This window comes from Lates calcarifer, linkage group LG23, assembly GCF_001640805.2.
Source record: "Lates calcarifer isolate ASB-BC8 linkage group LG23, TLL_Latcal_v3, whole genome shotgun sequence".
Lineage (NCBI taxonomy): Eukaryota > Metazoa > Chordata > Actinopteri > Centropomidae > Lates > Lates calcarifer.
Genome location: NC_066855.1, coordinates 17,370,251 through 17,387,236, shown reverse-complemented (window position 1 = coordinate 17,387,236; position 16,986 = coordinate 17,370,251). Strand labels below are relative to the sequence as shown.

At 40.6% G+C, this 16,986-nt stretch overlaps 1 protein-coding gene across 1 annotated transcript in view; it reads right to left on the bottom strand.

Annotated features, from left to right (window-relative positions):
- The window catches only part of LOC108876830 (wings apart-like protein homolog), a 30,411-nt gene extending 13,465 nt beyond the window's left edge, over positions 1–16,946 (bottom strand). Inside the window, 9 exon segments of the mRNA XM_018666588.2 lie at positions 237–348; positions 518–654; positions 754–924; positions 1,083–1,178; positions 6,780–6,904; positions 8,449–8,816; positions 9,676–10,426; positions 15,297–15,802; positions 16,614–16,946. Coding sequence (XP_018522104.1) covers positions 237–348; positions 518–654; positions 754–924; positions 1,083–1,178; positions 6,780–6,904; positions 8,449–8,816; positions 9,676–10,426; positions 15,297–15,780 — 2,244 coding nt within the window. The 5' untranslated portion in view covers positions 15,781–15,802; positions 16,614–16,946.
- Positions 16,947–16,986: the final 40 nt, after the last annotated feature.

The following is a 16,986-nucleotide window of genomic DNA, read 5'->3' as shown; positions in this document are numbered from 1 at the left end:
CTGTCAGTTGACCACAGACAGCCTAAAAATTCCCTAGAACTCCTGTCATTCTACATGTCTTCTGTCCATTTTAAAGAAACACACAAGTGGGCTGGAGAGCTGTAGGAATAACTGCATGACAACAGTCATGATTATTCCGAGACTGACATTATTAATGTTCTTGTTTAATGTCATTTTTGCAGTTTCCATCTGGAGCAGAGTGAACTGCTGGTGTGCTTGATGTGTCTGATCCTTACCGGGTGTTGCGGGGCATCGTTGAGTGTTTTGAAGACCTGAGCCACCTTCCCTCTTGCTCTAAGGTGCATCCTAAAGCTGGGCATGGCACAGCGTGTAGCCAGGCTGATCACACTGGAGATACGATACACAGAAACACTTGGGATGAGCAAAAGGTGAAAAGAGCATCTTAACATATTTAGGTTTTGTTGAAGTACTTTAGAGAGCAATGTTAAGTAAGCTAAGACAGCCAGAAGTTGACCACAGCAGCAGTGCATTGACAGGGTCCATGGCGGGTTCATACCTAAGGCACCGTGTGTTGAGAGGTTGTCCACTCTTCAGACCAGTAGCCAAGTACTCAAAGTCATCAGTAAACTCCTGGTTCTCTCCAAACTCCACCACGTCGTTGAAGTGCTTTACATGTTGGACTACTGTATACAGCTGGAAAACACAGGAACCAGAATAGGTCTTTAAATATTTTTACATCTTTACTATAGAATGGTTGTACGGATTCAGAACAAGTGAACTTTTTTTATGTACCTCCTTGTGCTCTTTGCGGCATTTGAGTGTGGTGACGGTGTCCTGGTATGGATCTGTGGGGACCGTGACACACTTGGTGACCTTGGGAGGAGGAGGAGGTGCCTTGAAAACACCATCATCCTTCTGAGTATCAGAGGGCTCCTTACTGGACCCACCAGCTGAAACTGTCGCCTAGAAAGATGGAGGAGAGTTGATGTGAAATGGGTAAAAAAAAAAAATTTCAGGTTGCAATACTTTTTTGGTACTACCCAAAATCAAATGCCAGATGCCAGATTCATATTTTTGATCATGATACATTTTTAAGTGAAAGTGTGTGCATATATATTTACAGGAGCGGTCTGTGATCGTGAGAAGAAAGGTGGAGGGGGCTCCTCTTCACTTTCCAACGTCCAGTGTCTGGCATTATACACTGCTTTGGTGGGAGACTGTAACATGAACACACACACACACACACAAACAAATAAACATTTCTGAAGCTGGAAATAGACGTGTAAATGTATCAAGTAAGGCACACCAAAATCTTGTTTTGGTTTTCTTGTTTTCCAAGGAAATAACATACCTTTAATAGGGAATTCAATTAAAATGTGAGGATGAAATGTTGCTTCACATGAATTCTATGTAGTTCCTGTTTTTTTAACCACATAGAAACTGTTTATCGTTATCATTTAAGCGTAGGAGACAATGGTGTTGCACTCCATGTCTCTGGAACAGAGGCTTTTATTTGCAGTATCCTACAGTGCTCCACGCACACCACTATCCCTAAAAGTGAGGAGACATCATGCCTGTTGTTCACTTTGAAAAAAAAACCCTCTTCAATAAAGTGTCCTTTTCAGTTTTACCTCTACGTGAGTGTGTGTCCCTTTTGATAAAACATTTTGAGAGGTCTCTTTGCTCCTGTGCACAATAAACGTCGTCTCAAGAGATTTCTGCATGAATAAACAAATTAAGTAATAATAATAACAATAATAATAATGCTTCTGCAGGTAAAAAAAAAAAACATCTCATTTCATAACCTCACACTACAGTAATTTCACATGACAAGAATGAGAAGTGCACAGATGATCAGAGACAGAAATGGGGATATAGATAGAAACGGGGAGAGCAAAAAGTGAAAAGAGAGAGAAGAGGTCAAAGAAAGCACAAAGAGCAGGGAAAACAGAATAACTAGATGCACATTAAACTGGTGGGAGTCAGCCAGCACTGATCAAACAGCAGGATACACACACACACACTTAGAACGATAGCACATACACCCTCCCACACTACCATCCACCCTCATCCTTTCATCCTTGGCTCGACTCCTGTCTTTTCTATATATTTTTGCCAAACCTGTGGTTGGTGGTTGCTGGGGCTTTCATAATGAAAAACAAAAGAGAGGATGAGGGAAGGACAGGACAGAGAGAAAGAAATGAGGGAAGAAAGAGAGAGCTGGCTGTAGAGCAGAACATTGAGGGAGGTGTGGGGGGGACTTTGGGGGTAGTGCACTGCAGGGTTAATAAGCTGAGACAAAAGGGGAGCTTGGGGATGAGCTCTGCTGTGCTGGAACATCAACACACCGAATTAAAGCCTTCCACAGTAATCTGAATGACACAGACGGACACCTACCCCACCCGCCCCGCCCACATGTCGCTAAGCAGCATAGGAGAGATGAGAGTGAGGGAAGAAGGTGGGCGAGTGTGGCTGTGTTCCTGCTGTGGCCAGACAAAAAAACCCCAAGAAAACCACACACACACACACACACACACACACAGAGAGAGAGAGAGAGAGAAAGATGCAGTGTTTTGGCATTGCAGGGTATACATTAACAAAAAACTGCTTTCTCATTAGTCACAGCTGACAGCACAAGCTTAGGAATGGGCAGTGAAATTACTTAAATCATTTCCCATTCCATTACTGAATCAATCCAATTATTTATCAACAGCTTTTAGTTACACTGTTGTGTGGAAAAAGAAAAACAGATTGTGTTTCGAACCAAGGACTATCAGGACCATAATGCACAAAATGATCAATATATGAAAAAAAATCTTGATGTTAAAAAATATATAAGAAGGCAATAGTAGTGCTGAGTTGGTTCTTTTTTGTGTTCATTCTTTTCATTTTTATTAATGCTTGAAAAACTTGCTGTTTGCATCTTTAAAAGCAGTTCTGTAAGGGGTTTTGTAGCTTATGGAGACTTTTCTAAACTTACTGATGATGCTATAATGATGTTGTCTGTGTAATGTTGGAGAAATGATGCTTGGAGAAACATTTAACAGAGAGTCTATGTTATAAACTGGGGATGTGGAAAAAATGTGCACATCGATCAGGCAGGAAGAGTCTGATGAAAAGACACAATGAGGTTGCATTGTGGAAGTTGTAGGATCCAGTTTTTTGGAGGTTGCACTACACCACGGACCAAAAAAATCATCAGGATATCTTGGCCTATGCTGCAATACTATGTGACCATTCTGTCACTTGCAAGTCCTTAAATTTTCTGGAAGTGCAAATCTGTCATGCAAGCACAGGAAGCAAGGAGAAATAACAGGGGGAATATTGCCCCTACAGACCTGATTTTGTTCAGTTAGTAATCAGAGGGCTTAGATTGGCCAATCATTTTTCTGTTTCTATTGGCAAGTAAACACAACTGCAAAACAAAAAAGGGGTGTAGACACGCGCATCATTTCCCCTAGTTCTGATGAAAATAGATTAGTAGTGTTCTACATAGGGCTAGGTGACAAACAGCAGAACTTTTTCATTAACTGAAATGTATCTATAACCATATGCATCAATATGAATATAAAAATCTATCTTTTATCTTTTCATGGTTGTTGTACTATTAAAAAAAAACTGTAATAGTACAACAGTGAAAAGAACCAAAGTGGAACTCTGGAGAGAGTCATTGTTATGGATGTAACTGCTCATCCCATAAAAACTTTCCCCAAATAAACCCAACTCCATCTCTTAAATATGGATGAGTTCGTCTACATGCTGTCGTTATGGTAACATCTAATATCTCCCAGCATCCTTGGCGCAATAACCTAACAGCACTCCAACTCCGCCAACGCCACGGACTCACTGTTTACTGTAATTGAGGCAGAGTTTTGACGACTCCTCCAGAGGCTGGTCACTTCCAGGGGCTATTGTTTTTATAATGAGCTCAACTCAACTCTCACTCTCAATTATGTTAACTGAGGTTGGAGAAAGAAAGCCAGGATGTATTGTGTTAGAGAGAGACAGAAACTATAATAGAACACACAGGGAGGAGGACGAGGTAGAGAGCATTATTCGGGGAGGTAAAAAGTGGAGACGGAGTGGTCAAGAGGAAGTGATGGAGACAGGGAGAATACATTACTCAACAGAGAGGGAGGAAAGTTATTATAAGAGTCAGGGCATGAAACTGGAGAACACGAGAGAGTACATTAAGTACATTATTACGCTCCTATGGGCGATGTGGCTGCTCATACTATCACTGCTGGTCTGCAATGGGCAGACACAGAGGAAATTAACTAACTTACTTTGGCAATTCAAAAGTTCCCGGCAGGTGCTGAGAGAGAACTTCACAACAAAGTTATCTCTGCCTCTGCAAAAGTTTCTGACCATGCAACAAGGAGACCATGAATCACATGCTACTTCAGACAAAATGCTGTTTTAGACTGTTGAATAGAATGTTTTTCTATTTGAGGGATCAAAAAGACCTTTCCTTGTGTTCTTTTAGCTACATTGGCTGAAATAAGTGCAAAATAACTGCAGTGAACTCGAGGTGACAGCACACAGCAAACTCCTCATATTTTGTATCTGACATCCATTAGATGCAACAATCCAATAGGCCAGATCAGTATCATAACCAATACTGATCCTATAAAGAAGATGGAATATCAGCCATGACTGTCTCACATTAAATACAGTTTCTTTGTCAATGTCATTAAATGAAATTAGTTGAACTGGGCGCAAGATTCTCCATCTTCACTGCAGGGATGTTATTAATTCTTTGAACTGAACAGCAGCACAAAATCATGGATTATGACTGAGTAGGTCATTTATGTAACATATGCAGCATTTTTAAGCTACAGTTGCTCGCTAAAATTGAAAATCAGGGTGAAAATATGCATCTCTTGTGACTTTTGTTTTATAATTCCATCTGCAGATTGTTTTTTACTTATTTACTGGCTTTAGCAGTACAACAGACAGCTCTGTCTGAAATGTGCCTTGGTCAAGTGTGTGACTTTCTAGCTACACTTTCTCATTGGTTGTTGATTTGGGTTAGCTGTGATTTGATGTAGCACTTTTGGTTGCATTAAAGGGTTAAGCTATAAATGACATTCTGTCTGAAGGAATTAAATTACAAAATATACTTGCACAGCGTATTTAATGATGTTTACTTTTTGTAGAATTTTGGTTAATTATCAGACTTTCAGTTACCATTGTAGATATGAGTTGGCCTGAAGTTGTTAATGTGATTCTATGAAAACCCTCTAATTCAAAGAGCATTGCTTCACAAAATGATTATTTTCTTTCCAATGTAGAAATCTATTACAACAAACTCTAAAGCAAACCCCAGAGGCAGTGACTCATGTGTCTAAATGACTATGTTCCACATAATCCTGATCCCCACCCCCCAACAAAACTAATTTAAATTCAGAAATTAAGTCTTACTAATTACAACTACAAACCTGCATCACTTTTCCCCAACAAAGTTAAAATGCTGCGAACTAAAAAGAACATGTTTAACAAGCAGCTGTGATGAAGAGAGGCCTTGTGGAACTTGTTAAGACAAACTCGGCAAACTATAGAAATTGCACTGGGTCTAATTAACAATACTCCTACAGCATAACAAGAGTGAAATCAAATCATCGGTTCAATCCAGCTTTTTCACCTGATGCAAAGCCTGAACTGCAGAAAGTTTTACGTAAGAGCTAAATATAGCCTCAAGTATGAAACGCTGACAATTCATATACAGTAAATATGTGTTACACAAGTCTTCCATTTCCGCTGGTATAATTGATGACATTGATCTGTCTCTGCTATAAAAAGAAACAGAGCACTTATGAAATCAATAGTCTGATATCCAGAAAGATGTTCAAAGTCGACTTAATCCATCCCCTTATCCAGCCATGAATAAACCAGAACTGAACTCTTCTCTGTTCTGCCCACACACACACACACACACACAACTAAGTCATGCTGGGTGTAGGTGGACTGTCCCATCCCCACAGGTACCTGCAGATCCCTTTTTGAAATGTAGCGAGGTAAGGTTTTACAATTGGGGAGTGAAATATTTCAATTCACATGGATGAAATGACCCATATATGCATTTATTTTATCTTTATATGTCAAAAGTAAAACACAGCTTCAGTCAGAAGTCCAAGCTTAAGTTTTAGGTCTTTATCAAATCTAGCCTTTGTATTTCAGCATTTCATCTAAAAACTAAACACAGGGGATTTAAATGAAACCTGGGAAATATTAAGCCATAATGATTACTATGGAGTTACTGTATAACTTTCTTACAGTCTACAAATCCAAAAACCAAAACCAAAACCAACCAAGTCTGACTTCCCTACCCTGTCAGCACCAAACCCACTGGTTGCAATCAAAGATATTCCTCTTTTTAAATTTTAAAAAGGGCATAGTATTTCCCTAAAACAGATGACCACTGTAATTTTCAGTGTAATGAGACAGGCATGATAACTTCAGTAGAAGAAAAGAAATGATGGAGCTTGAGACAAAACAGCTCATTGAGACAAGGAATGAAGTTTGATTCTGAACTTGCATTGTTTCCTCTAAGTAAACAGCTGTTAATGCTAACATACTTACAAATAGCTCATTTGATATAAATTAAATGGTAAAATATGACAATATTCAGCAGAATAATGATCTGATTGTCTGTCCATATCCTTTCACTTCCTGGTCAACACACACAGCAGATCAAGCTATTCTAACAAGTGACATTTCAAAGCACCAGATGCAGATGGTGTGATATGAAGCCATCAGCCAACACAGCCTTCATTTGGCTTCACAGTGATGTAGGTAAACATGGTGTTGTGTCTGACCTTCTTGTGTGCACTGAAGATCCTGCGTAAGGTGTCTGGGTTCTTCTCAGCTTGTTTGCCCTGAGGCGGCCTCCTGGGAACCCCAGCCACAACCCTGAGGCCATCCTCTGAGAAGTCCAGGACATCTGCAGGCAAAACACACAGGCACCATCAGTGAGACTTTAAGAGCAAAACATTAACTGTTTATCACATCCTGATTAAGACAGAAATGACCTGAAACAACAGTGAGTATGTCATCATTAAGTTCTGCTGTGTTGTCAGGGTTTGAAGTGTATCTCCTGTGGCCTTGGTCAGACCAGATAAACACCACACTCTGATACTTCACGCAGTGATTGGCTGCTGAGGATGAGCTCAGACAAGACAAAGGAGGAGACAGGCTTTGTCAGTGTTATTAGAGCATCACGTCCTGTGTGTGGGGGAGGATGGGATCATGGTGCACTCTTGTATGGAGGTAGAAACAAAGTCCTGTATGTTAGCGCTGGTTTGTACGCTTTGTGTTTATATGTACATATAAACTTTATACAAAGAAAACAATCTTTAGTCTCATCTAAAGATAGAAATGTAGGCTAGTCATACTAGTAACACAAATCTTTGGACCTAGTCAGACGTGGGTTGAGCATTGATGTAAATGGAATGTCTTAACATTTGTGTGACAGTGTCTGAACTGTCTGAACAGTTGTAGCCTACTTACTTGTACACTTTTTTTTTAAATGTTGTTATGTATAAAAGTAACTGGTAGATTCTCCTAAAGTTTGACATGATATTTCCTTTAAACTCTTGACCTTAGGGTACTACATAAAATACAGTTCTCAAAGTGATGTAACAGAGTGGCAGAGCACAGATATCAGGTTGTAGCACATTAACCAGACAACAGCCAAAGTGGAATTTATCCCTTAAAGGTATTATATGTACATTTTTCGTTATCACTACATAGCTAACAGCTGTTTATCTACCAAAAGCTTCAGCCATTGTTGCATTTACAAGACAAAAGTTTCCAATAGAAGCTACTTCTTCATCCTCTCATGTCATGAGTGTAGACTGGACGCCACAGTGACTTTCTATTGCAAAGTGGTTTTTTTACAAGATGGGATGGGCAAGAGCTACCTGGTTAATAACTTCAGCACAAGAAAGGATTTGATAAAAACAGAAGCAAAACTAAAGTTAACATTGGCAGAGCTTTCCACCGCTGGTCAATGTTTTGCTTGTAAAAAAGAGGGAGGAAATAGAAGGTTAGAGAACCATTAGTGTCAGAGAGTAGCAATACAGGTATTTTGTTATTTTGTTATGTTCTCCACTTTGAACTGACATAACCACTAACCAGAAAACTTATTACATAGTAACATGAACCCCTTAGGAACTAAAATAACTTCAGTTAATGTCGGTCCTTATCATTTAATTGACAATACCATGAGTAGCTAAACACAAGCTCCCCCTCCAGACTGAGCAAAATAAATGAGCAACTGTAACATTGTAGGAGAGTTCTGAAGAGTATTTTCTTTCTACAAGTTAATTGTGATTTCATTACAGATAAATCTATACTGCTGCCATTAAGACAGTTAACTCACTATAGCAGACAAGACCTCCCTAAAGCCTACTTCCTGTTTCTTTAGACTACAATACCCAACAATGAACAAAATTTTTCCATAGGAGAGTGGGGGTGTGTATTAACCTTCTCGTATCCTGCTCTCCTGCCTCTCAGAGTTCTTCTTGTTCTCCTTGGGTGCCGGTCTTTCACGACTCTCCAGCCTCTCAAAGGGATCCGGGGGGTCGTGGACCGGTGTTTCTTCCATGGCAATCACTGGGGTTGCCTTGGCGACAGCAGCCCTCTTGGCCCTCCTCCTTTCTTTAGAACCAATCTCGTCATCATCAGCACCATCACTGTCGCTCATGTCGTCAAAGCCAAAGTATTTAATTTTGTAACTTGATCTGCTGTCTGTGTTGTCAGTGCTGTTCTCCTCCTGATGGGTATCTGTGTCTTCAAAACCAAACAGGTCCAGCTTACTGTCCTTCTTTGACTTAGTCTGGGTCTGCCTGAACCTGCAGAAAGGAAAGTGATAGAAAGAAAATATCATTTACATACTGTAGTCAGGAAAAAGACAAAGTCAGATCTTGTTTATGGATTGCAAAAAATTATAAAAATCAGAGAAGAAGAAATTATGCAGTCAGTAAGCATGAGCTTTGCCAATTTTTCCCTTTTTACCCAGTTTCTCAGTGAAACCATTCAGAAAGCAGCTGGAGAGACATTACTTCTGAAATCAAACGGCAAGCAGCCTTACACAACTGGTGCCCCTTTTTTGCTTTAATGTTGGTAAAACCATGAGCTTCCCCACCATGTGACACTATCATATCATATATTTTCCAGCCCTGTACTGAGGCTTTAGTATGTTTCCACTACGTGAAATATTTAAATCCACGACTTCATGATATTATGGCTACAGCATTCCAACTGGAAATATTCCACGTTTTCTGCATTACTGTAGACACAAGTTTAACCTGACCGATTTGGTATCCTTGAAAACGAGTAGTTCTTTCTGTTGCTTTATGGATAGATGAAACTATTGAACAATAGTACATTTAAAAAATGTAAACAAACTCTTAGTAGAAAATTAGAAGCTGTGCTGAAGCTTTTGATGATATAACATGATCTTCAACACCAGATGGAGTATGCCCAGTTGCCAAGGAATTGTAGATGTTTCTACAATTATGTTTTGAAATTTCTATTTTTTTTCCTGAGCACTTTAATGTTGGCTTAGAGCTGAGCTTCAAAGTTTATTCTTGATCTTGGAAATACCAGAAGAGAGTAGTATAGCAACATTTGCTAAAAGTTCCACAATAGCAACTGAATAGCCCGAGAGCATTTCAGAAAAGGCAGTCCTACTACCTTATGTTGTCCTACCTTGTGTTTTGCTGTTCTGTCTTCTTTCGCTGCCATCCCGCCTCTCCCAACTCCGTTGTACTGCCAGACCCAGCACTACTGCTACCACTAGACGGTGCTGCATCACTGCTAAACTCCTCCACCACCCGGTCCTGGATGGTGACATTACACATTGACATGGAAGAGGGGTGCAGAACTGTGTAGTCCCTCGTCCTGCCCCGTCCACCTCCACTACCTGTTGTCTTATGACTGCCATCAGATGAGGATTTGGGAAGATCTGCGCCAAAAACAGTGCTAGCAAAGCCACTGGAGTCCGACACTTTGCCAGAACCCTGTTTGTTAGGCCTCCTGTATGTCCGACAGTTAGAGTTTCTTACAAGTGATGAGGAGGAGGAGGATGTTTGGGAGTAGTCTGACGTCTCGACAAGGAAGTCCGAGTCGCCCCCTAGGTCCTCGCTCTCACTGAGGCTCTGCAGCCGTGGGGGAGAGGGGGGCTTCTCATGCCGGGTCTGCCCCAGATCACAGCTGACTGTGGAGACACCTACTGAAGCCCAAGAGAGCGTGGGGGCAGGGTTGCGAGGTTCCTGGCTGGGTGAGGGCGGACGGAGACCCATGATGGCATCCCAGGAATCATAGGTGGACTCTGCCTTGGACCCTGTCTTCAGGGTGGTGGTCTGCGCAAGGGGCTTTTTGTCGCTCTCAGAAGCATTTTGGTACCATGAGTAGCTGTGCTGGTTCTCCAATAATGATGAGGAACTCTGCTGGGACTTTCCTATGGAAAAAACAGTTTTAGAATCAGTACTAACAAATTAACTGATGGCATCAAGTGTTTCTATGTTTTTAAATTAACTTAATAATATGTTAATCTAGGTAATGATTATATTATATGATATAGGCATCTGTTGATTAGTCTTTGGATTAACTGCTGAACTGTTCTATTAATTAAGTGTCAGATTATAGTGGAGATCACAGTTTTGACCAAGTTTCCAGGGCCCAATGTGATCTCATTGTTTAGTCCAACCAACAATCCAAAACTCAAAGATATTCAATAACTAATGATGTAAAATGGAGAAAAGCAGTAAATCATCATATTTGAGAAGCAGGGACTAGAGAACATTTGGTCAATTGACCAGTCAATTACCCACTAAATTATTTCAGCACTAATGTCAACAATCAATGATGCTCAAATACTGTATTCTCTGGACCTAATGTTTTAAACCATTCAAATAGGGCTGTGTTGCAAACTACAAAATATTATCTAGTACATCAGTGAAACAACATTGTGCCCACAGTTTGGCTTATGGTTAACTTCACTGGCTGCTCTGCAGAGAGATGGTGTACATTATGATTGCACCATTTTAAAAAGCACCTTTAAACAGAAAACAGGTCATACACACACACAAACACAGCTGTAACTTCCAACTGTTAACTCGTTCTCCGGTTGACATATTTTCTCAAGATAATTCAAAGGGTCTGGACACACTTGTCAGGTCTATATGCACACTATGATTATTAGCACCCCCCTGGTAGTGTCTGCCATAACAGATAACAAACCAATGACAATACTGGACTAGTTACTCTGAGCAAAGACAGGAAATTGCTTCATAGCATAACATCAAAGAATATCTGTATCTGCTCTGTAAAAGAGCTGTGGTTTTTTTGAAGACTGTGTTGTCGGAGGGTAAGTGCAGCAAAACTAAAAAGTGGGCCATTTCACTTTTTCACTCTCTTCTGACCTTATTGAATGAAAACTAAAAACTCACAAAAGATAAAACCTTCAGAGAATGAGCAAGGGCATTCTCCCTTCTTCTCTGTCAACTCTTCCAGAGCATTAGTGACAGCAGAGGAAAGGGGAATTGGGCTGAAAGCTGACTGCTCTGACCATATTACTGAAGGTAAATGGATACAATGCAGTACTCTAGAACAGAGATCAAATGAGAAATCCCTTGAGTTAGTCTCAATGTCCATCTTTTCTCTTCTCAGTTTTACTGTCTCAGGTGCGTCTGAGCTTTTTCACACAGTTATCTCTATCAGAAATTGACAAAGTCTGATCAATTTTTGTCCCGCAATTCAGACTTTTAGCTGACTCTCATTTTCAGAGAGAATAGTGACAGCAGGAGGAAGTATTCAAGTCTTGCTTAAGGACAAGTTGGCTGTAGTGGGGGTTTGTGATGATTTAACTGTAGACTGATGACCTTCCATGTTGGAACCTTGCTTTGAATTGTAAAAATACTCCACAGATAGCAGGGTAGACACTGACACAACGGACATGAGCAGATGACAATATTTACACCATCCCAACACTTCAAATAGAATTTGGGCTTAACTCTGCCCTATTGATACCTGCATCCACCACCAACAACTGCAAACCACTTTGCAAAAAAGGTTACAGGCAAGCTTTTTGAGTATCTGAACGTCCCGTTTGCATTTGCGCATGTAAATATCACATCCTGTTAGAAAATTCCAGATAAGCTCTCACTGTGAGAAACCAAAAAGCTTGGGTTTGTTTTTCAAAAGTAATGTGCCGAGTTGAAACTACTGCAAACAAACTGTGCAGGTGATTACTTCACTTCCAGTTCTTCTTCAGCAAATGGTAGAGCATGGACCAGCCTGTATGATACTCAGAGGATATTTTGCCAGGTGATATCAAGGCATGTCTGCTAGAAAATCTGCCACACTGCTCATGACATTAAGAGAGGATTCATACAAGTGACAAGATGATCACAATGGTGATTTGAAGCCATTTGTTAACCTAATCCAATTTGACCACATTCAAACAATTCAATAAACAAACCTTTTTAATGTTAATTACTTCCCATTGTATGGCTTCAATTTTCCATTTAAAGAGGCAGATTAAAAAATAGGGGGTTGACACCAGCAACCTGCAAAGATGATAATTTGGGTGCCTGGTGTTGGAAACCAGATGGGACTTGGTGTCCGTGTGTGTGTCACAGCTCATGGGAGCGCGAGTCTGTCTGAAGAGTGAGAGTTTGCAGAAAATTACACATTACAGAGAGTGCAGGGGTGCCCTTGAACACAGTGACAGAGTACAAACTGAAAAAGCACCAAGCAACAAACGCCAGTAAGGTTGATCTCTGTTAAATAACCTGCTCAACTCACTGGCTGACCAGATAACTAATGTGTTTGTTGGCTGTAGCCAACATTGTTTTTAATAATCAGTAACTTAGTATCTCCTTTATGATGTGATCAATCATTTAAATATCAAAAGTAGTCAAATGGCCACCAGAAATGACCTGAGTCCAAAGCTGTGTCCTTAATACCACCACATGCTTCAAATAAACTGTTTTGCAAACCTTAGCGATCAATTTGTACAGTTCCAAAATGGTTGTAGAGTCTCTGAAAGTTTAATCTGATAAACTGAATTGGAAATTGGGAATGCCACTGCAGTTGGAGTGTTAAGGAGGCTCACAAGTAGTAAAACAATTTCAATTTGTTTACCAGTTGAATATCTCTGCATTGAAAAACAATCCCACATCACAGCAACACAGGTCCGAAAACAGTAGGAAACCATTTAATGATTAAATACTTTTGTTACTATATATCCATGTGTGCCAGTCTGTAACTGCTGTGGACAGCCTCTCTTCTTATCGACTTTTCAACAAACAGCAGCATTTAAGAACAGTGATACACCTGAGAAATGTCACCAGAATAAAGGAAAGGTGACATCACCCAGTGTGGCTCCAAGACACATGTTGACGACTCATTAACTACTAGTACTGCTGGCTTCTGTTTATTTTGTGCTCCTTTCACTCACAACACTGTGCATTGGGAAATGGTAGTCTTGTCAGCTAACACACATAGAACACACAGACAATGTATCAGAAAGGGAAGGATCTTAAGCCAATCATTTGAAAAGTGCCTGGGCTGGCCTCAGTCCCAGCCCTGTGGATTTAGTCAGAACTTTCATTAATGCAGAACAGAACACAAAATCAGTCTGATCAAACTCAAAACGTCACCTGACACGATGACTGTAAATTGAATGTCTGCAGTTAGAGCCAAAGACAAACTCAATGTTCAATAAAATTATTCCTCTCAGCGATGTCTGCACAACAGCTCAGCATCTGTCACCTTTAGAGTCTAGACAACACAGCATCTTAAATTTTCGTTTACTCGTAGTACTTAGTGTTAAGTGGCACACATTTCAAATGTTCTTTTCTTTTCTAGCTGAGTAAAATAAATACCATCTCACAAACCTCCTTGAAAATAAATGTTACTCTGAAAGTAGCAATAGTTGCAACAGTGAGCTCTGCTGGCACATTCTCTCAGGAGTTATTTGGTCAAGGATTTTGTCATATTTACTGAGTCAACATTGCCAGTCTTAGTAAGCAGGTAACAAGGCTGTTGGTGGCAGTGTTTCAGCTGAAAATCAGTGCTACAATGGCTTCCCTTCGACATGGCTTAATGTCCTAACACTGGAAACATTACTCTGAGCCGAGGTGCTCACTGAGACGCAGCTTGTTATTCGGAGTCGATTAGAGTGGCTTGCATCTCTGGCAGGTGGCCCAGCAGTGGTCACGGAAAGTGACAACACTGACAGTGACTGGCTGTGAGAGGACAAACAATAAAACTGGTTCCTGCAATAGAGTTTGGTAAAAAACTGAATTACTGAATTCTAAAACTGAAGCCCCCAACTAAAACCATAAGCACTTACGTGATTTTACAAAAAGCTGTACAACATGTAACATCAGTCAGATTTGAGCAGTGTTACAACACCCGTGTCCTGCTCTGGTAATACTCAGCAACAACTGTAGAAAGTTTGTAACCTTTAGATTCAAAGGGACTCTCATAGGGGCAAATGCACACAGTCCAAGGGGGCATTTAGTTTTTAAGGGGTCACAGAGGTTTTACAGTTTGTCATCTGAGGACCCACCATTTGGATAGCATCTGTGAGCCATCAGATTCCATCACAAGATGGAATGTTTTATCCCCCCATAGGATTTTTTTGTTTTGTGCCAAAAGTAAAGTGTGTGGTTAACATGCTCCTCAGGATGCTGCCAGACTGAACCATTATGTCTGCCCATCTAAGTTTGTTTTCAATTCCATTCAAATGAAAATCAGGACTCATGATGCACTCATTGTGGCCAGCAACACACTTAACAATTTTGAGAAGCTTAACTTTCTACAACTGATGGAAGCCATTCTAGCCAGAGAGCACCACGAGTGGCGCCTGTTCAATCAGCAGTTTTGTTTCTTGTCACCATTATATCAAAGACATTCGAAAATAAACTGAGCAATATTTAAAACATCAATTTCTGCCTGTTCAGGGACAGGCAATGTGACCAGACTGTGAGAAAATTTCATTCTGATGTTATTAAAAAATAAAAGGTTTTTATTTCCAAAAGGAGATCTAAGGTTATAATGTGATTCAAAGAGCAACTGAGAAGATGCTGGACTAAAATTACAACTATCATAATGACTTCAACTAGCTATTCAGTGTTATTTTTTTATCAATCTAAACTAAATATCTACTACTGTGGATGTCACCACTTTATTATTTCACATATAGTAGGCTAAATAATTAAGAGGCTAAAATCCTTGATAATAAATACTGCAAGCACAGATGCAGTACTAATCCAAATCTACACAAACGTCACAGATTTAAATTGATTTAAAAGTGTTACCTATGCTAGCACTGCTGCTGTTGAAGAACCGAGCTGTGTCCTCTATCACCCTCGGTTGGTTCCTGTCACTGGGCAGCCATGATGCACCTCGAGCGGATGTCAAAGTATGGGATTCTCCCTGGCTGGACCTGCTCCCTGTGTTCAGAGAAACACCCGGCCTTTCCGCCTGGGGAGGCTCTGCTGAGGCTGGCTTGGCAGGTGACGACTTGCTGCCACTCCGAGACGACACCGGCTTGGATTCCTCATCACTGTCAAACCCAAACGGATCTTCCAAGCCATCTCCACATGGACGGGGCCTCTTATATACCTCCAAGACAGAGTCGTTCTTGGGAGCACCGGCACGCTTGGAGCCCACCTTGGCCTTGTAGGTAGTGTCACCCCATTTGGTACTAAGGGTGCCTCTCTTGGTGGACAGAACCTCATCAAACTTAGACGTGCCCTCTCCTCCCTTACGGCTGTAGGTTTTACCAAATCTAGATGTCATTGTTGCATCTGGATCATATTCTCTAAGACAAGAGGACAAGGGAGCAGAAATCAGGGCACATCATGTTAGAGCTTATATCATGGTTATTGTGGATGTAATTCCCCAGTTTAATCCTTTTTACAGTTTAACTCAAGAACCATAGATTTAGTTCTTATTTAAATGTAGAGAAAGATCAGCAGGTAGCCAGTGTCTGTTTTATTCACTGATCAGGTGATTAAATATTTGCCAAATCAGGGACTTGAATATTAGTTAACGATAGATTGGCCTCTTAATGTTTATTTTCCACAAGAAAACTATAAAATTTGTTAATTTCTTCATTGTTTCAGTGTAATCGGTTTTGTAATCTTGCTCGAATAAAACATGCGTGGCTAGATGTGAAAATTACCAGCGAACAGCTTGAGTACTTCACAGCCAGCTGGTTTGACAAAACAAGGCTAATATTAGCTTGCCAGCGAGCTAATGATGCTAAGTGACTGCTGTCTCCACTCGTAGGATGCTAGAAGAATAATTAATGGCAACAACAAAATACACTGGTGAAGGTGATACGAAACAGACAATGTATCAGTGTAATTACGTGATAGCGTGTGAATTACGTAAAAATATAACACATTTCTCTAAGTTACTATTATCGTTAGCTCGAGTTTTAGCAGTTAGCATTAGCAGAACGCTCAACAGAGGAGACAGGAGCCGTCACTCCAGCGAACTGCTAGCTGCAGCTAACAGCTAACAATAACTACAAACTGACATCGTCTTGTGCTACAACCAAAAAGTCCAAACACAGACCATTTTCGAGAGTTAAACTAAAATTGACTGTTACTGGTATTTTCACTTACTTGGTGAGCTAAAGGGCCGATCCGCACAAAACACACTCCAGACCCGAAACGGCCGTTAAACTCGCACAGGACCGGGCCTGCTTCCCTGATTCAAGCTTCTCTGCACAGTATAAACAAGGCCGAACAGATGTCGTGAGCGGCAGACTAGCGGAATTGAAACACAGTAAAGAGAGACGCAAATCCAGACCTTTGAGAAGAGATCTGGTTTATAATCGCATCTGATAAAATCAGCTCCTATTTTCAATCTAAATCGCACTCGATTGTCTACTCCGGGTTGCGACGAAGGCTTCCATTGGACTCCCCCGCTGCGTCAAGTTGACCGGAGACAGCCGAGCGTTGCCGGAACTGGATAGTCTATCCTTAAAAATAAAGG